Genomic DNA, 24,545 nt, shown 5'->3' with positions numbered 1-24,545 from the left:
GAAGCTAAAAAAGAGAACCTCGACACAAGAATTCTCTGTTTTTACCATCTTGTAAATCTGGCCGTGGAAATCGATAAGATTCGAGTCTAATTCGTTTTCGTGGACTAATTCCGAAGGTAACAGGGAAGTTCACGGGAGAGTTCGATTTTCGTTTCGGATAAAGGACTGGATTCGTCGCTCGAAATTTGAGGAGAAAAGAGAAGACGCAGCGATTTACTGCACGAGGAAGCACCGTCCTAAAGCCAACTTCCATCTGCTTGCTCGGTGGGGTTGGAGGGAGGTTTAAGGGAGGAATTCCCAGGCAGACGGGCAGCGAGAGGTGGGTATTGCTCAACGAGCATTAAACGAGCCTGCTACGTATTTTATTCGGCCGCGAGACTTTTCGTTTCATCGTTCGGTTCTCGTTTCTAGCGCGTTACCCTCGCTTCCTTCCTTTCTGCCTCGAACGTTCGTATCATGGGAAGCCTCTCCGTGAGCCAATAAACGCTCGACGAAGTTTTCGACACGTTAGCGGATTCCTTTAATTGTTTCGGCATGTTAGGAAGACTAGCCTAGTATCGGATCGATTAACCCTTTGCACTCGAATGTCTCCTTCGAGGGGACATCGTAAATTCAGGCAAACTTTGTTAGTGATTACACAGGATAAAGTTACGGGAGCGTAAAAGTTGTAAAAATGTATGAATCACTTGAAAGTTTCTATTCAAATATCACGAAAAATCAAATGAAAATACGATACATGCATTAAGATAAACAAAATTATGTTCCTCAATGTCCAAAGATTCATATAAGCTCGAATATCGTTACAATAAATTACATGCTTTATAAGTTACATTATGTAATACATGATTCCTGTTTACACACTTTGTAACGGAATGTTTCCGAGTGCAAAGGGTTAAACAGTAAAATGCGTTAGCGACGCATTATCGTACGTATTACGAACCGAGTCAAGTTCAACCGTGACGGTAGAATAGTTCCACAGGGTGAAAAGGAATATTCTACAACGACGTATTCTGTTCGAATAATAGCATGACCGGATCAAAGGGATCCGAATAATGGATGCTACGATGGACGCTACAAAGCGTTATTTTTAGCAATACAAGATTAATTCGTCCGAGAATCAGGATATATCTCCGTACCGACCGGAAACTGACCTTTTCTGATGTTAATCAATTCAGAAGAGGACACCGATCTCCTTCCGGCCATCGGGACAAAGGGATGCTGCCGGGACAATGAACCGAGGAACCAGAGTGAGAAAAAAAAAATGGGGAAGGCAGATAGAAAGTTTCTGCATTGTTTCGTGAGCAAAAGCCACTTAAAAGTTAAAGGAGCTTCCCTGAAAAAGAAGCCTGCCAGCCGGCCGGTCGGCCGGCCTCGTTGGCGCGAAAGGATTAGGGATGCAGAACTTAAGGTATTTCTGCGGAAGACGGTCCTTTGTGCCGGAGATTTTCTCTGGCCACCCTTTGTCCGTCTCTCTCACCTTTGCCGCGCGTTTACTCAGAATTACGGGAACGTACAAAGACGAGTAGCTTTAATGTAGTCGTTCGATAATACACGCCGAGGCTGTTCATATAATCAGCCGAATCTTCGCTCGCTGTCTCCGTTCGTCTTCATTCCGTGCTCGCGCTTAATCCAGAATTATAGCGGTACGGCGGTCTCGTTAAGGCTTTAGATATCGATACGAATCGTGGTCGCGGGATACCCGAACCCGGTTCGTCGGAGTGCGGCGTTTAGAGGGTGCACGACCCCGAATGTTTGCATCGTCGACTCACCTGCACAAACAGAACGCGATCTCCACGGAGTACTTGTGGTTCGCGGACTTGTAGAAATTCTGCAACGCCTCCATGCATTCGTTTCTCGCGCAACTCGACGAGTCGCAGTGATTCAGGACGGGCTCCAAAAGGACCTTGCACTCCGGTTCGTTCCTGAAACGAGAAGAAGCGGACTTGTTGAAAGCGAATCGAACGCGTGGAAAGGAACAGAGAGAAAGCGTTATTTTTTGCTCACTTGCAAGCGGTGTAGGCGTGATGACACGTGCTCTCCAGCACAATTTTCACCGGCTGTTGGATTTTGTCCAGGTCTGACGCGGCAGATGGCATTACCACCGACGTTTCTGCGCAGAGATGTAAAAAAAAAAAGAAAAGAATCGTTTTGCGAACAAGTACGAAGCGTAGCGAAAAAAGAAATAACGAAACGAAAAGTCTGTTAAAATGGAAAGTAAAAAACATTGAAGCGAAACCTTATTTCATCCAGTCTTCTCCTTACAAAAGTAGAAATTATAGAAGTTAAAGGAATTCCGAAGTGAACCGCAAATTTCCAAGGGAGAAAATAATCGCGTGGATTTCCGTCGACGCGCGTAACTCTTGTTTCTCCCTTTAAACGCGTTTATCGCATTCTTGCCTTCCCGCGACGAAGATCGCTATCGGTAATGTCAAACGCGTCGGTACACCGCGCAATCGTGCTCGTGGCCATTGTTTGCACAGTCGAGCAGAGCCTCCTAGTACTCCGACCAGTGAACAGAAACAAATGATTTATCATTCGGTGACCGACTGGCCTGACCGAGCGAACCGAGCTAAAAGAACGACCCTCCGCAGCGAATCTTGAATATTTATCGGCCGATATTTACCCCAGCTCGCTCGCCACTTAAAAACAATCGCCGAGAATAATTGTTTATTTATGCAAATCGCTCTGGCTTTGGTTTCGCGAAGGAAAGTTAGAGCTTAAGGGGCTCGAGCGGCAACCGCTAAAAGAATAAAGCTGCGAAAATTCCGAGGATACGAAAAACAGGATGAAAACGCGCGACAGAAATGAAAATTTCTGCTCTAGTAATCAATAAAGAATAGATTCGTAGGGCGTCGGGGTATCAACGATGCAAAACAAACTTTGACGAAATGCGTATAGATTCGACGAAACAAAATCGAACGCGATGGAAAGAGCGAATCGCAATTCTACGCTGAATATTCATCCGAAACTTGGCCGTTTTAGTTTCGGCGCGGCGGGGAGGAGAAAAGAAATTGTGTATTTACATAAGCGCGTCAAGACGGCGATTTAAACAAACTTCGCGACAACTTTAAATAAACTTCCGCATTAAGGGACCGGAATAAATGTATAAGGTTAATGCAAGAATTATGCAACCGCTGGCCGAGGCTACAAAATCTTCCCGTGTCCCGTATTAATTGTCGCGATGAATCGCATCGCGGCCGGGGATGCAAATAAACTGGGAACGGGAAACTTTGCGCGACGCGTTCGCTTCTATCTATTTACGCGAAACGATCCGTAACTAATTAGACGGACATTACGTAAATAACCAAGTAGCTGAAAAAGTAAGAATTCCGTGGAATAGATTTCCGCGACGACAATACGTTTCCCGACGTTTATATCGATGTTTCAATATCTCCCCGATCGACGATAAATATTCAGGGGTTCGACTATTATTCGACCATAAAGAAACCCCATTCGAGACCGAGCGAATGGAGTTAAAAGGGGTCAAAACGAGACCGAAGGAGTCAAGACGAGCAAGGATCCGCCCGATGACGAGTGTTCGGCATCGTTAACCAGCCACCCTTCTTCGATTGATGGACTCGGTGGTTGGGGTTAACGGCCTCGGGGCTGGAGACCCCTTCCGAATATCGCCGGAACCACCTTCTCCGTTGTAAGCGAGGGAAAAACTGTCGGAAACAGACCGTGAGAGGGGTGCAGTCCCCGCTCGGATGATTAGCCATAAGTCAGCCGTCGCGAAGAACATGCCTTCGACGCACTTTATTAAGATAAACGAGCACTCAAAGTCTTTGCGTTCCTCCCTTCGGATGCCTTAATTGCTGCTCTCGAAATCTTCCTTACGGGGGTGGGTGCTTTTGTCTTTGACCTTCGGACGTCTTTTACCCAGCGAGACGCGTTTCAAGGGACGAAGAAATAGTTGGGAATTCGGATATCAAATCTACAATCACAGGAGAAATTTCTATCGAGACAAGGTTGCGCGTAAATTCATTCGAGACGCCATCTAACGCGCCGATCTCTCTCTCTCGAGAGAGAGATGAATTCGCTCTATCGATATTCTCTGTACTTTGAGAAGAGGTGATCGGTGTTACGAGAAGAGAGCCACGTAAAACTGTTGGCCTTGAATCGATGACACCGTTTATTCACCTTAAATAAACTCGTCTCTCGCAGGTAGTCGGAAGTTATAGCACCTCCGAGGATCCGTGCGATTCTTGTCCACGGAAAAACAAGGATGCTTTCTATCGCTATGGCGTGGAAAGACGCCTCGACAGGCTGGTGGTTTTTATTTTTCTTCTTTCGTCGTTGTTCTTTCTCGGGAAACGTTGAGAAACGCTTACGTGATCTCGATAATGCGAATTCGTTCGTTCCTTTCATTCTTTGTCATTCGTCCGACTATATTTCTCCTGATTTTACTCTTCGCGTAACGACGACGACCCTTCCGTCGTTCGACGAATAAATAAATTGGAAATTTTTCTCAATTTGTGACACGGAGGGCGTTCGAAAAACGTCGACGATTCCGATGGTAGCCACTTCCGAACTGAAACGATTTCGAACAAAGGCCAACTTCTTCGAGGAAATGGGTCCAATCGACTCCCTGTATAATTTTCCCTTAATTAATTTCGAGATGCTCGAACCGTCCCTTTTCTCGAGCTCCCCATCGCGAGCGTCATCGTTCTAATTAAAATCGCTGTTACCATTTCCAAGAAGAACTCTTCACCTACCGTCGCGGAAAAGTAGTCAACGAGTTTGTCGATGCGCTCGCCATGGGACGCGAACGTCGAAGGTGACCTCCCGCGCGAGACGTCTCGGAGCTATAGGATCTGGGACAGGATTTTCCCGCGTAGGAATATCAATCGTAGGAGTTCGAGGTACCCGGGTTGGGCGGGATGGCTTGACTCGATCGCAGACAGATTCTTCGAGTCGGCCGGAGAAACACGGCCAATTGGAACCGGTGGTAATTGGAATCGGTGTCCGTCTGGCTCCTCGAGATCGATGCCGCACCCTCCCTCCTATCAGGATATATCCGACCCGTGGCAGCCTCCGAACCTTTCCGGTGACGCAGGTGCACGGATATCGAAACTCGACGGAGCTCGTTAGACTCGCCAACGAGGAAAATCGTTTTCCACCGGACAGAAAAACGATCACGTTCGAACAGGATCTTTCGTCGTCGTTTACATCCGACTATAGCGCTCGCGGTTTCGTCGTCGACGGTAGAGCAAGGGGTTGAAACGATTGGCGACGGAGCGTTCAGAAATTTGGAAGCCAAACGAGCGCGAAGCCCGAAGAACGATACCTATTTCCGCGGTGAATGAAACGCGCTAGAATCGACGGGTTGGTGTTAGCAAATTGGTCGTTAAAGAACGATACGCTAAACCCGAATGGAGGAGAAAATTCGTCGATCGATTCTCCCAACGTGTCGACGAATTAGTGGCAGAATTCTCTGTGACAGAACCGAATCGATCCTTCCGCTTGGTAATTGTATAACCTGCGGTACGCTTTAACCTCTATTTGCGTTTGCGAGATTCTAATGGATATCTCGCGTTGGACGACCAATTACCGTCCGTCGTTAATAGACAGGAAAATAACAAGAAGAAACGGCGGGAAAAACCTTGAAACGGTCGCGAACTCTCGCAAGTTCGCGAGCGTAATCGCGTTTCGTGCGATGGAAGTTAATTGGATAATTAAGCAATCGGTCGCCGCGACTACCGGCGACTACCGGCGCGGGGTCAATCGCGAAGAAACGGGGACGGAGCGAGGAGCTTAAAAAAATTATCCAGGCTAAGCAAAAGCTTTGGTCGATTGCTTTCGCAAATTTGCAATTGACCGGGCAAGAATCGATCGAGCGATACCGACTGCGTGTAAGCAAACACGCGACCCAGGCTCCGACCGGAAAATAGCTCTTTCTTTGCGCCGGCAAAAAATTATTTGACGGCCTTTCGCGTGTGTATATTCTGCGTGCTTTCGAAACAAGCACGCTATTAAATCGCGAAGGAAAATAACGATGCCGCTTGAAATTTTCGTGCAAGAGGCGAAACAGCTGTACCGACGTATATGCATTGCACATACGTCGCGTTGGTCCTTCTTTGAATTGTTTCCCCGTTAACGAACTCGGCTTTAATTGCTAGTCGGTGGATTATTTCTTCGCGGTGGCTACCAACGGCAGAGAAACTTTATGCACCGACACGTTTCACGTTTTTTCGCATCCTTCCGCGGAAACTTCGACTCTCCGATAGGTCACGGTTACCTGATAAACTGTCGGGATGGAACCGACCCCTTTGTTAATCCTCAAACATCGTATATTCCTCGCGCGTATTCTCGTTTGCGTGCTCTTCTCCTTCGATGAAACCGAGATGGATCAGTTTCGAATCGCTTCCTAGGAAGCATATATCGTTGCGTCTCGTTGAGACGTGAATTATTTAAACAAACAGGGCCATTCGAGACGCATGTTTCGGACACGTAAAACACCATTAGGTTCTAATGACCGTGTCTCGGAGTCGGACGTTATTCGAACGGAATTCTGAATACATGTGGCTTCGATAACTTGTTACGATGCGTTAGTTCGCTCCAAACTAGAGCATGCGAGTGCAATTTGCTTTTCTAGTCGCATGAAATATTTACCTTAACAAGATGGAAAGACTCCAGCATGGATTCTTCGAATTTAAATATAGACGCGGTAAAGGACAGAGAACATTTCGTCGGTGCTATTTTTGAGCTTAAAACCGATTGCATCGATTGTTCGAGAATTTTAGAGTCGGGTTGTTTCAACGCTTGCCCTGTATCACCTGTGCACTTATTCGCTCCGGTACACGAAATTTCAGAGATAACCTTTCTCGTACCTATCTCGCTACTTGATCGTACGAGTACGCTAATTAATCTCTCCATACGTCGTACTATATATTTGCGTATCATATCGCTACGTAGTTTCAGGTTTCAGACCGCCTAAAGTTTCCAACCACGCAACGACGAGGTTTCTGTTTTCTTGGATCGTATCCACGGACCAGAGGACCAGCGAAAGACGGAAAGTCGAACGCACGCGCGTTTCGTCGCGTTTCCGCGGGAAAGCGAAAAATGTAGGACAGACGGCGTGTCCGCGGACGGATTTTACTTTATATACGTATATCCGAAATCGATAGGGGCGCACTTTTGACGAGTACGCTCGAACGTGCTCGCAGGTGCACGGAGGTGGGCGCATGCCCGGACCTAGATGCGCGTACCGGTGTGAGTAATAATTACGGTGACCCGTTTGTTTAACTTCGCCGATAACGAGCAACGATTTTGCGCCTACCTCTCGCGTATCTCTCTCTCTCTCTCTCTCACACTCTCTCTCTCTCCCTCTCTCGCGACGGAGTCGAGGAAATACAACGCGGCAAAAACGTACGAAACGTTTCCATCGCGCGATTCGTGAAACGACGAATTACAAAATGCGCCTATGTTCCATGGTGTAATTACCGCGGCGCCCGTCAAACGATCACGGGGCTGCTAATTAGGATAATAAGCGACGGTCTCGACCGCGTAGCTTCGAATTCGCGAAATCGACTCGAGAGAGATCCAATTCGAGATAATAATTCTCTTCGATCGAGAGTTTTCGAGCTACGCTCGCACCAAACGCGTCCAAGATCTTTGGTCGTTCGACGGAACGAGCTTCCGGTCCCGGTAGACCGCTCCGTCGAAATTGAATATATGAATGCGAAATTTCAGCGCGTCCAGGCCCGTCGAGAGTTCGACTTTCGAACTAGAGAAAATAGCGACTCGTTAGGTTAGCACCGCTCTACGGAGAAACGGGTAAATAAGCGGTCGAACGAATTTTAATTAGGACACGACAAGTGGCGGGAAATGCGCGCTTGTTCGCTACGACGTTGAAAGGCGGGCCTGATTACATCTCCGCGCGAATATCCGTCGGGATCGACGAACGCGAAGGTGACGCGGCGAACGAATAATCGGAGCGGATCCGGTTCAAGCGCGACGATCGTCGAGAAATCCTAAAGAATCAAACCGGCGACGGGATTTCTACGTTCTCGAGCGCACTTGTACCAGAACTTCGAGTATAATATGCGGAATGGAGCATTCGAGACGAGTCATCCGGATAACTCGTTTACATTTCAAGATAGAAAGGAACGTTCGCAAAGTAAAATATTTGAGGCTTTCGTGGCCCGGTTCTTCGTGGTTTATACCAAGCCCGGCTGTCGGGTGTAAGCCGTGTCCTTTGGATAAAACACTTGGACGGTTCTCCGGCATTGCGACTCTAGCTTCTTCGTCGGTCGAACGACACACCGATATCGGCGTGCGTCGTATAAAATAACGCTTAAACTTAAGGCCCCTCGGTAGCGTTTCGTGGACACCTGCTCGCGACATTTTCGATTAGAAAAATCAGTCATCCGCCTTTCTTTCGAACGGTTCGCTGGATTACGAAACACGATAGCTTCGCGGTGCTCGGCGAACCGTAGGAATCCGTTTCGCTCGAATCAATCACCGGACGGAACATCGATACGCGGGTAATCGCTGGATTAAAGGATAACCAAGGATAATTACTCGCCGCCCGATCCGGATGCAATCAATTCTCGATGCGTTATAGTTCGCATTGCCGCACCGGGTCTACGCGTTCCTGCTCCTCGAATCCCGCATCCGTCTTCCTCTCCGTTCATTTTTTCGCACACCACGATTCAACGCGCGTCTGCCCTGATTCTGGAACGGTTCTACCTCGACCTAACTCGAATCGTTTGGCCTTCGTCGTATTTTAATTAACGCGAGCTCGTTCTTTGTTGGCCCATTAGAGATTAACTCTTTGACGTCGTTTCGTAGGTTGCGCGCTAAGCCATTTCCCACCCTCGCCAAGTTGTTAACCAATCGCGAACAGTTTGTTTCGTTGCCGCGCGAAAAAAAGAGAAGCGTACGTACAATTTGTTCGGTGAACGTTCGAGGAGAGTCCAGGAAAGTGTTAATCGTTACACGAGCGTGAGAAAATTGCGCGGTGTGTATTTCTCGCGATAGCGGCCGGTGTCTTGTCCGGTAGGATTTATAGCTGCTGACGCCACGCATATTCACCGTACAGGTTGGAATTATGTTGACCACGGTTTTGTTCTTGTTAACGCGGGGAAAATTCGTCCATCCATCAAGTACCATGAGTTACGAGAAAAACGGGGGCGCGGAAAAATGTGTATTCGTTTCGCGCGCTGAAAGCGTCGTTCCGAGTTACCGTCTTCTCCTCGGCTGGCAATTTCAGCGTTGCCTTTTCGTGGGGCAAAATTATCCCGCAAATTCGTGGCCCCGCTTAAATTACACCTTCCCGGTGGGTGGCACGAGTGCCTCGTAAATTTTTCTCGTTCCGCCGCTGGAACTTTCCCGCGGAATCGATCGGACGCGTAACGTCGCGGAACGTCGCCCTGCGAGGGTTAAACTTTATCGCGGCGAAAGTTTAATTTAATTTCACCTCCAAGTCCTCTCATTTCCTGTCCTACCCCGTATCTCCCAGTATTATTTCTCGAGCTGCCGGATTTCGAACTTTAATCCGGGCGTTGCGCGACAAGAACCACCCCTCGCTCTCGAAACTTTTCGCCGGATTTCGATATCCACGCTCGTTTCGGCCCGATCGTCGAGAGGTGGCGAATAAATCGTCGACGATGCTAACGACGAGAGTCTAACGAGGAGAAGCGTTGCTGTTAATTAAAGAACGATGGTACTCACGATCGTGATCGTCCGTCTGATTCTTCTTGCGATGGGGCTTGTGATGGTGGCCACCGGGCACGGAAAGCTGCTGCATGGCGAGAAGATCTTGGTGTTCCGCGTCGATCAACGGATTCTCGAGCTGCGACTCGATCACCTCGAAGCTGGTCGAGTTGTCCGGATGAGCGATGACCTTCACTGTAAACCAGCAAGCGTACCGGAGCATGGAGGAACGAGTACGGGCGCCTTGGTCGTCGGCTCTAACCGTGCTATTTCCCCTCGCATCGACCACGAACCCGATGAAACGGTTTCGGGAGTCGGGAGAGCCCACTGCTACGCGAGTAGTGCTCCGAACCGAGCGGATTCGCAACGAATCTTCTTCGAGCGAATTTTTGCGCCTGGCGCGGGGTGTTCGCGAAATTGAAACATCGATGACGTAGTTATCGAAAGGCCGCCACCGCGACAGGCAAAGTCGCTCGAGGACATGGAACAACGGAACATCGGCTGAAATTTTAATATCGTCGTTGCATCGTTTTCACGGTTCTTCGTCAACGCTCGACAAAAACGCGTGAATCGGTCCGGCATTTGATTAGCAAGTCGACGCGACGACGAATTCGACGTCTCGCGTGCTCGCGAGCTCGCTGCGCTCCAAACCCTTCGCGGTCTCGAATCGGCGTAGTATCTGAAAAACAGCAACGAAGCGATAAAGCTTAGGCGATGCCGGATCGATCACCGCGTCGAACGGAAACCGGAGGGGTTGGAATTCAGGAGCGAAGAGCCAAGTCCGGCGGTCGGGACGCGATGCGTGCCCGATCAAATTTTCGAGAAGAATCGGGCCACTCGGTATTTTTTGCGTCTACCAGCGGGAGTTTCGTCGAAGAATGACGATTGACGAGGTCCGCGGGGACACGGCACCCTGATACCGGTGTACGAACCTTGGTCGACGAACCCTTCGAAGGCCTCGCGGAGATCGAAGAGCCGGTCGACGGGCAGCGCGCCGATCCTGAATTCGTGGTCATCGAAGTCGTCGTCGGCGCGATCGAAGATCGCCCGGTGCTCGTAGGTGGGCCTGGGCGCGAATTTCTTCGGCTGCACCAGCTCGGGTCTCTCGATTCGTTTCGTCTCGTCCACGGTAGGCGTTGGACGAGCCGGAGGATAACTCGGCGACGACGACGACGACGACGACGACGACGATGACGACGACGACGATGACGACGACGACGACGACGACGACGACGACGAAGATGAAGACGACGTCGCGGCGGACGGTGGTGCGGGTGGTGCAGGGTTGTGCTGGTGGTGCTGGTGATGGTCATGATGGTGCAGGTGCGCGTCATGCTCGCTTTGGGAGTGCCTTGGCTGCAGGTGCACTGTGCTGGAGGCACGATCATGCTTGGACAACGTGGAAGAAGAAGAAGAAGAAGAAGAAGAAGAAGAAGAAGAAGATGAAGAAGGGGAAGAAGACGAAGAGTAAGAGGAAGAAGATGAAGAAGAGCCGCGATCATAGAAGCTCCCAGATCCCTCCATCGACCGATCTTTCTCCCTGTAAGCAGGCCGATGCTCGTCGTCGGCGCCAGCACGAGCCCCCTGCCGGTTCTCGTGATCGGCACGAGGTTCGTACGCTTCGACCACGAGGACACCGGGCCTGCCGGGTAATTCCGGTGCTTCCTGATGACGCCCGTGTTGATGACGGTGGCCGTGCTGACGCCTCTGCCCGGGCTCCTGGACGTCGTACGTGCTCTCGTGGTCGTAGTACGAGGTGCGCGCGGCCTCGGGGAACAGAAAATAGGGGTACATACTGGTCGGCGGTAACCAGATCTCCTGGTAGCTCTCCTGCTGCGGGTCGAACGGATACAGGGCCGAGTCCGTGCCCGACAGGTCTACAGAGGTGGAGGAGGGCAGGAACTCTGTAACACAGAAGCAGAGACGCGGACGAAAACGGGGTGAGTGGGGTGCGTGATCGCATCGGTACACGTGCACGGACGGGTCGAGTGGTACGTGCTACGCTTGTGATAGTGATGGTGGTAGTGGTGGTGGTGGTGGTGGTGGTGGTGGTGGTGGTGGTGGTGGTAGTGGTAGTGGTGGCTGATGGTCGGTGGTCGTGACGGTGGTGAATAAAATAGTTTTCGGAGCGCGGAACCGTTGCCGTGGGCGACGGTTGGGAATTTCGGACGTTTATATCTTCGGAAGAAATTAATTTGTTATAATTTGTACACATCGCGCTCCGAGAAAACTTTATTTAAACCTTTTTGCGACCTCGGGCTTTGGCTTCGTTTCAGCATGTAAAGAAACGACGAGGAAAAAGGAAAAGTTACATTACTCGTAAATGTCAACAAAATTGCTTCGCGGAACTTCAAAACAACGAAATTACAAAAAATCATCGTATCTACGATAAACCACGCGCTTTTCGGAAATACCGTTCCGCGACAAATGCCGATCGAGAGATTCTGCTCGTTACGAAGCAACCGCCGTAACCACGGTATTCCACAAATTGCTCGAGCAACAAGGTCTAACGCGGCCCATTAACGTCCCCGGAGGAGTCGATCAAACTCATGGTCGACAAAAAGACGAACGGATCTCGAAGATCTCTCGCCGGTCTCTCTCGAGGATGGTTTCGCGAACGCGCGCGCTCAAAGCCAGAACTGCACGCTAGTAAAGCGTTTGCTTAGGCGTTTGGCGTTAGTCGGAGTTTCGCGGGAACTTGGAGTGCCAAAGGGAGTCCCGAGCCGCGTAAATCCAGGTCGAACGTCAATTTCGATTACGACTTGGTTCGTTTAATGCTCGGCGCAGGCTTTCTCGCGATCTTTTTACGACGAATCCTTGGCACGTTCGTTCGCGAATTGCTCGAATAAACAAGAAAATATTTTGCTCTTCCTCGGAATAACTCGAAACTAAACGATTGCTGCTCTTCGAATGCTCGAGGCGTTCTCGAATCTAAAAGGGAGAATGGCGAGGGAGTAGAAGAGTATGTAACGAGTCGAGCGAGTAACAGAGAGTAAGAGAGTCGTAGTGGGCGATTAATCAACGGGCATGCGCATTGTCAGAAAGAAATCGAAAAATTCAGGCATGCAGGCTGAGAACGTGCACGGCCGACTTGGCCTCGAAAAAGAGAATTTCTCGTGCAAAAGTACGGCATGCGGTGCGTAATCTCCTTGCATTCTCGCCCGAAGGCTTCCGAGCTCTTATCCGCCACCATCGAGCGACACCGTTCTCCATTTCCAAAGGAACGATTCTCGTCGATCCTAAATCCTAGCTTCGGGTATTACATCGATCCGTGCACGGTAGCCTCGATCGGACCCTCGAGTCGACTTGAATTACCATGACACCGTCGTAAACGGATGCGCGTCGACGATTCGATGCATGGAAAGGAATAGCGATGAAAATAACAACGGGCCGCGATCAAATTCGGCCTCGCGTGTTTCTTCCGATAATCGACCATGTTCGATCGGAGGATCGAGAGCCGAAACTTGAACGATGTTAAAAAGAAAGAGATGGAGCGGCGCGGATCGATCTCGAAATGCAAATCCTTCGGGCGGAATGCGTACTTAGGAGGTGCTGGTGCTCTCGTGCAGACGTTCCTTGACATTCGAGGATTTCGAGGGTGGCTTCAGACTTCCGTGGCCTCCCATCGTTGCTTCGTGGATATCCGGAAACTGAAGGAAACTTTTCAAAACCGCGGTGGAACAAAGCGTCCAGGATCATCGTTTACGTTCCGTTCCTCTTCCTGCTCGTGTAGCTGACCGTGTTATCCGAAATTTCGGATTTCGTCGATCGACCTATCGAATCCTCGAGAAGAAATCGCCGGAAAGTTTCGTCAACCGAACCGAATATACCGAGGTTGAAAACTCTCGTAATTATGAACATTTAAAAAAAAAGTGTTCCACTAATTTTGTCCAGTAGTTTATTTCGACCCGTTCATGCTTAAGATTTTTGACAAACTAACCAGCGAATCGCGCATCGAATCCTCCTTAAATTTCGAATCGTATCTTTTGTTTCTTATACTCGTGTTTCCCGATACTTTGTAAACGATATCGACTGTCAAAGCGACGGTTCGACTCCTCGGTGCTGAAACGTACAAAGTTGAGAACGCCCTGGTCGCCGTTGATCGTCCATCCAGGAACGAGCATCGGTTCGCTCGGCTACCGAACGTTTGAAAGAAAAGGGACAAACGACTTGCGCGTCGCGCATACGCATCGAGTGGCAAATGCACTTATGTAGTGGCGCGAAACGCCCTAAATTGTGATCCGCGTTTTATCGAGAACCTTGCTAGGCTCTAGTCGAAATCCAGCCGATCTTGGACGAACGAAAGGAAGGCGAACCAGGAGAGGGTTTTTATAAACGTATCGACCAGCCATTTATTTCTCGCCAACCTAAATGTATCGCGGGAGCAATGAACTTGGTTCGATGGAAAGAGCCGGCGCGTGCTATCGCGCCACGATCTTCGATCCCGTAACATCGATCGTGATCGAAGATAAAGACGAATACGTTTTCGCGGGCGTACCGATGAAAAGAGACTCTAAAAATAGCTGGTCGAGAGTGTCGTTAGGCTCGACGGGAAGAACGGTATGGAGGATGTTGTTCGAAGGGATCGGGATTTCAGTGAAATTAAGGTTGAACCCGCGATGAAATCCTTATCTACATCTCGATACCGGTAGCCTTTAGTTAATTAAGGAGAAAGGAACTTATCCGAAAGAGGCTATAACGTCATCCCACGAGCCTTAAACACCGCGATATCGCCGAAAGTAATTGTTCCGTTCCATTCTTTGTGGTCAATTTGGACGACTAGAAGAAATAACGAGACTGGAAACATCCCGATGGCCGTGTCCATGGTCGACGAAACCTCTTTGATTTATCGAATTTTCACCGAGTGCAATTTCCTCGTTTCTCCGCGATTCCTACGACTAAATGGTAACTTCGATTCTAAGATAACTTAATTTGGTCGAAATTGTAACGGTTGATTTTGGTATATCGACGAATGGAATAATCGGATTTAAGCTCGTAAAAGTCTCGATGAAATAATACGGAGAGTAAGGTATCGTGGGATGGTCCTCGAATCTCCTATTTAAAAGGTCGGAAATTAATTTTATCCCCAAAGTAATTCGATGCTTCTTTCGAGTCTAAAACCGTCCCTATCTTTGACGGGATTCGGATGAATGTTTTCGCGTGTTTCGGTCTAAGATCGTCAGGATTCCCTTTGCCGAAACGAAGAAAAGTAGACTAAAAAAAAAAAAAAAAGAGTACTCCGTGTAAAGGTACAGACAAACAGATACACAAGGGGCGGGCAATCGAACGAACTTCTCGCAACGAGACGGGCGAAATGTAAAAGTAAATCGGTATTTGCCATATCCAAAAAATACACACGTTACTTCACAACACCAACAAGTCGTTTTCCACAAGGTGCGCTAGTAAATACTGTTAATCAACGGTTACGATATATGTACTCGTTCATTCAAGATCGCAAAGTGTCTGGCTCGAGGGCAAGTCACAACGAAACAAAAAAAGAGTCCAAAGCGAGAAAGTCTCGTGTGTACGCACTGATGATACGAATGATGCCTGTATGTACCACGTGTGTATATACGTATACATACATAAAGAGAAAAGTAAACGTTGCGATCGAACGGGCCCGATTTCATACTCACCAACGCAGGGATTGTGATTCACCGTCGAGAAGATCCTGTCGCAACGCCTCTTCATGTGGTTGTTCGGACATATGCATCCGAACATAGGCGACTGTCGTAGCTGGGTCCAAGAATCCTGACAGGCATTCCTGAAACGTGCAAGGAATAACGATTATTCGAATCGATTGGTCGCGTTGCGTGGTTGATTCCGTTTGAAATTCTACGCGGATCGGTCGAACGCGGGATATTTCTCTGGCGTGCTTTGGAAGTCAATCAGGAATTAGCGGCGAGCGATCCAGTTTTGCAATTATTGAAACGTCCGATAATTTCCCGGGAAAATTGACGAAAATTTCAGCACCGATCCCGGCACGGTTCAAGCTGACCCTGTTCAAACTCCGTTTAATCGCGGGATTATTTCCCCTTGGTATTAACAACGACGATCGCCGTTATCGTAACGTTTGCGGACGAAATTCAAGTACAAGTATCGTTAACGCCGCCTATGAAACATACCGAAAAGTGGCGTCATCGTTGCGATCACGGAACAGTACTTTCAGCCGAGAAACGAATTTAATTAAACAATCGCGATCGTGAGACCATTTTAATATGGCCGTTCGCCTGGCCAACATATCCGATTTCGACCCAAGTAAAGCGACGCGGTTGTCGCGATTGACCGTCGGCGTCGGCGTCGGCGTCGGCGTCATTTCGAGCCGACTAATTAGCCTCCACTATTTAGCGATACGGAAACGTAGGGTCGGTGTTAAATACCTCTAAAAAATTGTTTTATGAAAAAACGTGGAAAAAATGGAACGAGGGACGAAGGCACGGGGATGCAAACCGTCCACGCTCGTAGATCTTGTCGGAAACTAATTACTGTGAGGCTAATTGAATAATCCACTGGAAAATTATCTCCGTAGCGTTGACTATTTAACGTTGCCTCTCCGTGAATAAAGCCACCGTTAAATATCCACCGTGAAACGAGGCTCGTAATCGACGCTGAATAACCGATAGCACGAGCAATAAGACCGGCAGGTTTTACGAAATGACGAGCCGCGGTAAAGTTCCGCCGCGATGATTATAAACATCGAACCGATGCTATCGAAAGCGGATGAAAAAGATTGGTTTTACACAAAAAAACATGGCTCTACGTAGAAAAGTAAATACGATGGCGAACTCGAGAGTTCTCTCATTGTTTGTCGAGAGTCAATGTCTACCGCAATTGTCTAAGTGGCGTGTTTAAAAGTCAATTCAATTTCATAAATTGAAACGTACCTTGTAAATGTTAAAAGCAATAACTTGCGAGTGGAGGAAAGTAAATTCGGTAGCTACGGAGGAGCGCGTGGATCGATGGGCATGGCTGTACGGACGCGTCACCTGAATAACAATCGTATTAAACGATATGACGCGATAAATTCAAAATTTACGATACAAACGTTATAAAAATTAGAATATAGAAATGTTAGAATTTAGAAGAACGCTACGTTACACGAAAGAAAAGCAGAGGGTTGCGTCGCGTTTCCTCGGCATGCGTCAATCACCGCCCTTTATTAAACCTAATCTTGATTAAGCGTATACGCCACGGACCGAATTTCGAAGCTGTTTTCCCGAAGACGAGATCTTCGCAACACACACTCGTTCCTCCTGATAGAATCACCTTGGCTCCTGGTTGATACAAGGATTTTCGGTCCACCTTGTACTTCAAAGAAGATCGCAAACTAACTGCGCAGCGAGAAAAGAGAGAGGGCTGGAAGGAAACCGAAGAAGAAGGGTAGAAATTTGAAGAGGGTGAGACCACGTCTCGGAATTATTTGGGTTAATGGCACACACAGTTCCAACGTGGCTCTCGCTCTCAACGAATTACAGGGTCGAAACGATGGTAAAAGGAAACACGAAACCAAAGGTGAAACGAGAACGGCACCGGCCGACAAGAATCGAAAAAGCGACTGGAAGACCTGGACGAGCAATATTTACGTTACCGCAGTTTCGAGGTATTTCATCGTCAGGACATACTGATACCTGAAAAGTTGCCACCAATTTCTAGTACTGCGATCGACTTCGGGAACGAGACGTTCGGAATTAGTAGTAGCGCAAACTAAGCCATGTGTCTTTCCAGCCATCGTCCAATGAAATTATGGTTTCGTCCAGCGACGAGGACGATTTTCGCCAGCGGCGTGTCACTGACAGGTATCCCGTAATGCAGTCTGTTCAAGGAACAAGCGTCGTGCGGTCTGGCCGCAGATCGGAGCCAGAAACGCCGCGACGCAGGCGTCTCCTGCGAGTTTCGCCACGCCAGCTTTAAGCTGCTGGTCCGAAGGATTTATCGCGCGGACCAATGCGACCGAGATCGTTGCGTTGGCTGGATTTTCGCAGGGAATTCACGGAAAAACTTTGACCGTTCTCTTTCAATTTTTGCGAGTCACGGAACCAGAGCGAAATGCGTTGTCGCGGCGCGAGGCAATTATTTCTCGGTTTTCGTCGACGAACGTGCACTCGACGATCGCCTAGAGTTTCAAATTCGAGGTTAAATTTGCGACTTGTGCATTACGGCTCTCTGCTTACATCGAGAAGATCAAAAGCTCGAAAGAAGATAGAGGTCAAAAGCGAAACGTTCTGTTTTGAGAAGCGGCAGTCGCATGGGGCGCTATAATTTATTTATGGAAATGCTGTCGTACCATGAATATTTATAGCAATTAGATGGAAAGATCCCGAGGCCGTGCTCGAGGAGATGTTGCGCTAAAAACAGACGTCAGTCAAATTTCCGGCGTCTAATCTCCGAGGGTATCTTCTTCGGCGCAACGCGTACAATTATTTTGTTTTCGATCACCCGGAAACCGCGAGAAAAAAGAAACGATGAGATTTGATTAACCGCGGCCTTTGAAAGCTAAAGTGCTCGACGTTTAAGCAGCCGAGAGAGCTGATCAAGCTGGAACTTTTCATTTTTCAATTTTCAAGTACTCCCATATTAAATTTTCAATTAACCGCGAACGCGGGGCGTTTGAAAATTAACGCGCGATTTATTGCGTTCCGACGCGTTTGAACCGCGTTGAATTGGAATCAGTTTTTTGCGCCAACGTGATTTTTCCTTTTCGGTTCGTGCCGAATTACAAAGCGTAAAGTTCGCCGGTGTTACTCGAGGAGCCAAAGGTAGCTGGCGTGGACCAATCGTGGCAAGAAAAAGATTACAGCCGACTCGCGGACGGACATTCGCAGAGATTGAAAGTCGCGCAGCGGCAATGAAATATACGCTCCACTTTCGACCGTCGAGTCTACTGGCGGATTCGACCTATCCTGCCACTGATTTCCGCTATAAGGTTTTTACGTCGGGTCTACGAGGAAGATACAGAGAGAGGGATCGCGAGATACTTGAATGGCACGGATAATCTTGTAACTGGTTTTTTTTTCCAAGAAAAAAAAAACAGAACCTCTACCCAACGTCTTTATAAATGTCGTTCGAGTAATCCAGTACCGTGAAATTTGATTAAAGATCGTGCAAGCTTGCTCCGTGGAGGTTCGTACTATTTATATTTAAACGCGGAGAAAATCCTCGACATCGAGGTCGAGAGCGATCGATTAAACGCGCGATGACCCTAGGAGACGCGTTCGCCAACGAAGAGGCAACGCCGAAGGTATCGGAGAGTATCCCGCGTCGGGCTACTTTCGTTTTCACGGGAATGGTCCGATGGCAGCGTGGCGTGGTTAGCGGCGGGACTGAAAAATTGAGCGGCGCTAATGAAAACGTGCGAGGGGCGGGGGGAAAAGTGGCCGAGTAATACAGATTTAAGCTCGTCGACAGCGGAGCGACACAGGCACGGGAACAGAATAATCCGTAAATCTCATTTTTATCGCGCGGGTCGGGAACGCGTGGAACGCGGCGGGCAAAACGCGAAAGAACAAAGAGAAAACCGAGGACGGGGCTTGGCGCGCGGAGTTGGACGAACGGTGGAGAGGGTTGAGGTAAAGAGAGAGAGAGAGAGAGAGGAGGGAAGTAGCTGGAAAGAGAGAGTGTAAAACAACGAGAGCGCTGCACTTCCCTGTACGTACGGTCGGGCGATAATTTACTGGCGTGTAGGTACGTCTGAAGGATCCGGTACGTGCCGGTCGAGTGGTCTTGCACAGTCGGGGGTGCTAAGTACGCGCCTACGTGTGCGCTGACGCACCCTCGCGCACCCTCTGCAGCCTCGTGTACCCTGTGTGCACGCGCCAACCTACGCTCCAACGAGTGCACCGACTTTTCGCGAATCGATCCAACGTCGAGGATCGTTCCCGCTATCGATGATTCGATCGAAACTTTCGACAAACCTTCGACACAGGAAACGTCGCGGTTAAAAGCAACTTTCCTACCGAGCTGGTTTCTATTTGCATTCGCATAAACTGCATTGTAATTGCGGCGAAAAAAGAAACCCCGCCAACTCCTGGAAACATTACCAAATATTTCTTATGCCCGGATGTCGCGATAGTTTGCGTGTTCGACTCTTTCCCGCAGAAACCGGCGCGTGAACATCGACAAAAGTTATGCATAGTCCGCGTCGGGACGGTCTTGAATAATGTATGCGTCTATAGAACGGCCGGGGAATGATTAACGACGCTGACCCTCCCGTAACTTTCGAAAAGTTTCCGCGAGTTTTTTTGGCGCTACTTCGACGGACACTTCGTTCCTCGTTCGTCGAGTTCGAGGGAGCTTGGGAGACGTTTTATTTATTAGCTCTTGAACCTGTTATAAATTAAGTCGAAACCTGGCTTCCTTTTTTCGTTTCCAACGATATCCAATTTGCTCGCGATACGTAATCCTACGCCCTCCGGTATTTTATCTCAACATCTTCGAAGAGGAAGTTCGGTCATTCTTCCGCCGCGTACGACATAAATTTCGCAAAATTCAACGAGCATCCCGTAGCACGAAACTTGATTTATTTTCATTCGTTCGAAGCCCGCGCTATCTACCTAACATCCATCTACAATTTGTCACTGTACAGACAGGTCTTCGGAGCCTCTCCTTCCAACGCGAGCGAAGCAAGATTCATAGGCACGCGGCGAGTGCACTCGTGTCATCTCGTAGATGCAACGGATGACAGCGCGATATCCTCCAGTCTACGCAAACACCCTGTTACCGAAGACTCGAGCGATAAATAACTAATAAAATGACGAACCAAGAGAGTATTCGCACAGATCTTCTCTAATTCGAGCCGTAGCGTATTTGGTCGCCGGATAAGCGCACGCCAAAATCGACCGGGTCGCGTAAGCTGTGCAAGATGCATGTGTGCATCCGAGGGCGCCCTATAAATATATGATGCGCGGCTCGTTCAGGTCGCGGGGTGCTAAAGTGGGGAATAGGCGAGTCGCCTTATGAATTTTAATGCCGCGTATCGTCACGTGATAGGTAGAAGGGCTGGTTCGTGCTTGTCAACCCCGCACGAACTTCGACACAGTCGTTTTTGGAGCTCGTCGAACAGTCCTCGAGCAACTTGCAACGCGTTGAGTCTCTTACATCCTGGGACTTTATCGTTCGGATGATCTAGTGTATGAGCGGAGTTAAAAAGTGTCTCGCGAGAAAAGCTAGGAACGTACGAATGTATCGTGTCTTTTGAATCGAAACAGTTGAAATAAAGTTGGAACTCGCCGTTTCGCCCATCTACTTTTCAGGCGAAATTCTTGTTGTTGAAATTTGTGTGAAACGGAACTATTTACGAGACGAAACGCTGTACGCGAATGAGTACGAGTTTTGCATGAAAATTATGTAAACTATCCGATTTGTTATCTGCAATATCGTTGGCGCCTTCGTAACGGGAATCATTGGAATTGCCGGAACGTTTCTCGTCGCGAATTTCATTTTTCGCGGTCGCATTAATTGGATTTTAATGGCGCGGATCGTTTGAAAATTTAATGCGCCCGTGAATTCGTTACCGAGTACAGCCTCGCGACTTGAGGTCATTAATATGCGAATTAACCACGATTTCCCGATGAATCCTGCATGACTGCTAACAATAACGGGGACACGAGCACGTGAAAGATTTAATTTCTTCGCGAATTATAATATAATCGTATTTCGGCGATTACCGACGTCAACGATTATACAAAATTATATTCCCGTTTAGGGCGATACCGCGCGTATTTCGGTCAACGAAATGCAACGTCACGGGGTGTTTTACATGCGATTTCTATGAACCGGAGAGCCGGCCAACGAAAATTGCCGTTGGTCGCGGCCGAACTCGAATCCACGGCTACGACCGTCAAGAAAAATTCAAGCGGATAACTGTATGAATAATTAAATTGGACGAAACCGGGAAGAAACGAGTATCCTGTTCCGTATTCCATTGTAAAGAGCTCTATCCATGGAATCCGCGAAATAGGAATCCAACGGCACAGACCGAAAGTCAAAGTCGAACGAGAACAGAGGACTCGATGAGCGTTCGATTACAAATTGAAGAGAGTTGAATTCGCCACCGAAGTTCACTTTATTTTAACTAACAATTCCCGCAAAATCCTCCTTGCGAGAAGAAAAGAGGTCTTCCGAGTAAGGAGGTTATTGACAAAAAAAAGTTTCCTCGGGTAGGATTCATTTGCGGTGGCAGCATTGAATAATTGCTCGAGATCGCATCAAAGAGAAATATATGTATCTCTATCCAGCCCGGTCGACCGTTTTCCTTTCCTCGTTTCCTCATCGCGGCCAGATGGTGCCGTTCTGCCTCCTTCGTTTTCTTCTCCTTGGCGTCGTTCCTCCTTTTTACCCTTTCTCCGACTTGGAGAACTCCGACGCGGCCGACAAATGGAAACCGGAAGGTGAAGTTTCACCATTGGAATCGAGATCGTAACTGCGGAACGGTTTGTTCTCGACGCGAGAGTACGCGTGCAGGAATCCATGAACGGCCGAGTTTCCTCCCGGTGTTAATTCTGCTTGGCCAAACGATGCGTCGAAAATTAGAAAGACGCGGCAACATCTTCGATATCGTTACAGATTTCTTTCGATTTCGTGAAACACGGTCGCTACGAGTATCCAAGTTCACCGAGACAAGGACTTGCCTAGCGAGTACGTGGTACCGTTTGCTAGGTTTTGTTCTTTCCGAAACGAGTTGCGAATATATATTCAAAAGTTCCGCGTTACTCTGTCGATAGGCAGTGATATAATTATTTTCGCGACTCCCTTTGCGAAATTGATCGCATAAATGTTGCAAACGTATTCGTTTCGGAGAGGATTAAAAGAAGATAAAATTGCTAACCGAAACGACCCAGTGATCATAAACTGGCGAGTGGCTGAATTCAAATAAATTTCAATAATTCAGCAAACATCCGTTGCATCGCTCTGCCGCGTACCGATACTAGAATTTTTCCCGTATATTTTTTTTTTTTCGTGATAATGCTATCATGCAGTGGTCGCCGTTGCACGCGTATCGACTGCGAATCGAATGCGTTAGAGACGAATTGCGAGATACGAACATTAATTACAAAATGCGTTTTACCAATAAACGCGTCCGTTGATCGATCGCGATCATCCTCGTTCGTTCAACGATTTCTCCATCCGTGGATACGCAACGCGGAGGCCATTCTAGCGACATTAGCGCCTGTGCATTTGTGTTCTTAAATTCCGGTAGAAATTTTGCAGGGAAGGAGGCGCGATAAGTGCACGTGAGACGTGGCCGTAATTTATGGGCTCCTATTCGCGGGCAATAATAAACGTCTTAAATCACCGCCGGGCGAATTATTACGCCGACTCCGACGTAATTTCCAATTTTTCCCATCAAGATTTCGTTTCACCCTTTTATTAAACGCCAACCGCCGCTCGACGAGTCGAATTCCTCACAGGGAATTTTTTGCAAACTAAACGTCGTTATCGCGCGCACTCTCGGAAATCCTCTTCGGTTAATACAGTGACCAGTCGCGTCACGGTCGACGCGATCAACCAACATCGCACGCGTCGTTGCGATAGCCATCGTTCTCCTTTACGGTGGAATTCACGCGCTAAAACCACCGAAAATCCTATTACAGAGTCAGTCCGTAATTACGAGGCTGCCGTCGTGCGAATGTTTCCACGCGTGTCGCATCGCAAACCGTTCAAGCGTCACCGTAAGCCCGTATACGGTGTGCGTGCATCCACCGTAATTTATTCCACGACGACGCGGATGCTTTCTGCCCTCTTTTATCTGATAGTTTCCCTTCGTTTCTTTTATTACAGCTACCTTTACGACACCGGAGCTTCGTTAAGGTTCCGATATCGTTCGAGCACGATCGTTGAACAACATCCGACGGATATCGCCTCCAAACGACGCTTCTTAGCCACTCCGAGCCTGACGTGCATTAAACATAAATGAATAAATACCATCGTACAAACTCTAGACTACCGAATGTTGATCCGTAAAAGTTGGAACTATGTTTAAATAGGTTCGAACGGAGCGCAGGTTCCGAGACTGCATCATCTACGAACCGTTGATTAAACGTTGATCGTTGTCGAGTCGAGTATCGAGTAAGTTTCATTAATTATATCCTAGCAAAGGGACGTTCGATCGCAGTGATTTCAATGGCATGCCTGTTACGTCATTAATTGGAGACGAACGTCGGTCTCGTTGGAGACCGTTCGAGTGCACGCAGTCATCGTTAAGAGCGACCGATACCGCCCCCGCGAATATCTTTTGCTTCGTACCGACGTAATCGGCAAGCATCTCGTCGTGCGGTAATGCACGTTCGACCGATAATTAATCGATGCAGAACCGACAAACGTAATTTCGACGGTCGTACGTAAACTGCATCTAATAGAGGCGGGGGAAAAATTGACGATACTTTAATAAAAGTTCGGAACGCGTTCCGGGTCCGGAGCACAAAAGGTACGAACAAGTTTCTCCAAAAGCCTCGTTCTTCGGTCCCTAGCGGAGTATCTCCAAACATTTCCAGCGAAAGTTTGCTTGTACAAGCATCTGTTTCTCGGATCCCGCCACTTTTCCAACAGTTACCTCTCCCCAGCATTTACGATACACTTCAGCGCGCGAGTTTAGCCGCCGAATATTAAAATATTCACGGAATTCCGCTTCAATATTTTTGGTTGTTTTTGGTTAATCGATTCGCTGAAATTTTCGCGCGGAGTATCCCCGGGAAAAATCGGAGACGAGCACGCGTCAGCTTTCGATCGGTTCGATGCAACAGATTTCGGCAACTCCTCCGAGTCCGACGTTCCTCGGAATGAATTCTGTCCCATCGAGGACGAGAAAGTCGAAAGCCGGCAGCAGCTGGAGGAGAACCGTTCTCCCCTGCATTTTGTATGCCGTCGGGTAGCTCGCTACGCTGAATTACCGT

The 24,545-nt window shown here is 48.4% G+C and overlaps 1 protein-coding gene across 3 annotated transcripts in view; it reads right to left on the bottom strand.

Moving 5' to 3' along the window:
* Positions 1-24,545, bottom strand: part of LOC128885119 (uncharacterized) — a 192,351-nt gene that overhangs the window by 32,844 nt on the left and 134,962 nt on the right. The window contains exons 5-9 of one of the 3 annotated variants that reach the window (XM_054138949.1): positions 15,294-15,421; positions 10,590-11,561; positions 9,676-9,852; positions 2,005-2,110; positions 1,770-1,922 (exon numbers count right to left, since the gene is read on the bottom strand). In XM_054138949.1, coding sequence (XP_053994924.1) covers positions 1,770-1,922; positions 2,005-2,110; positions 9,676-9,852; positions 10,590-11,561; positions 15,294-15,421 — 1,536 coding nt within the window. The remainder of the gene's footprint in view (positions 1-1,769; positions 1,923-2,004; positions 2,111-9,675; positions 9,853-10,589; positions 11,562-15,293; positions 15,422-24,545) is intronic. The other 2 variants (XM_054138956.1, XM_054138964.1) reach the window with 2 other exon arrangements.

The sequence above is a fragment of the Hylaeus volcanicus genome, chromosome 1, assembly GCF_026283585.1.
Source record: "Hylaeus volcanicus isolate JK05 chromosome 1, UHH_iyHylVolc1.0_haploid, whole genome shotgun sequence".
Lineage (NCBI taxonomy): Eukaryota > Metazoa > Arthropoda > Insecta > Hymenoptera > Colletidae > Hylaeus > Hylaeus volcanicus.
Note: the sequence above shows the minus strand (reverse complement) of the source record. Positions and strands in the feature narration are given on the sequence as shown.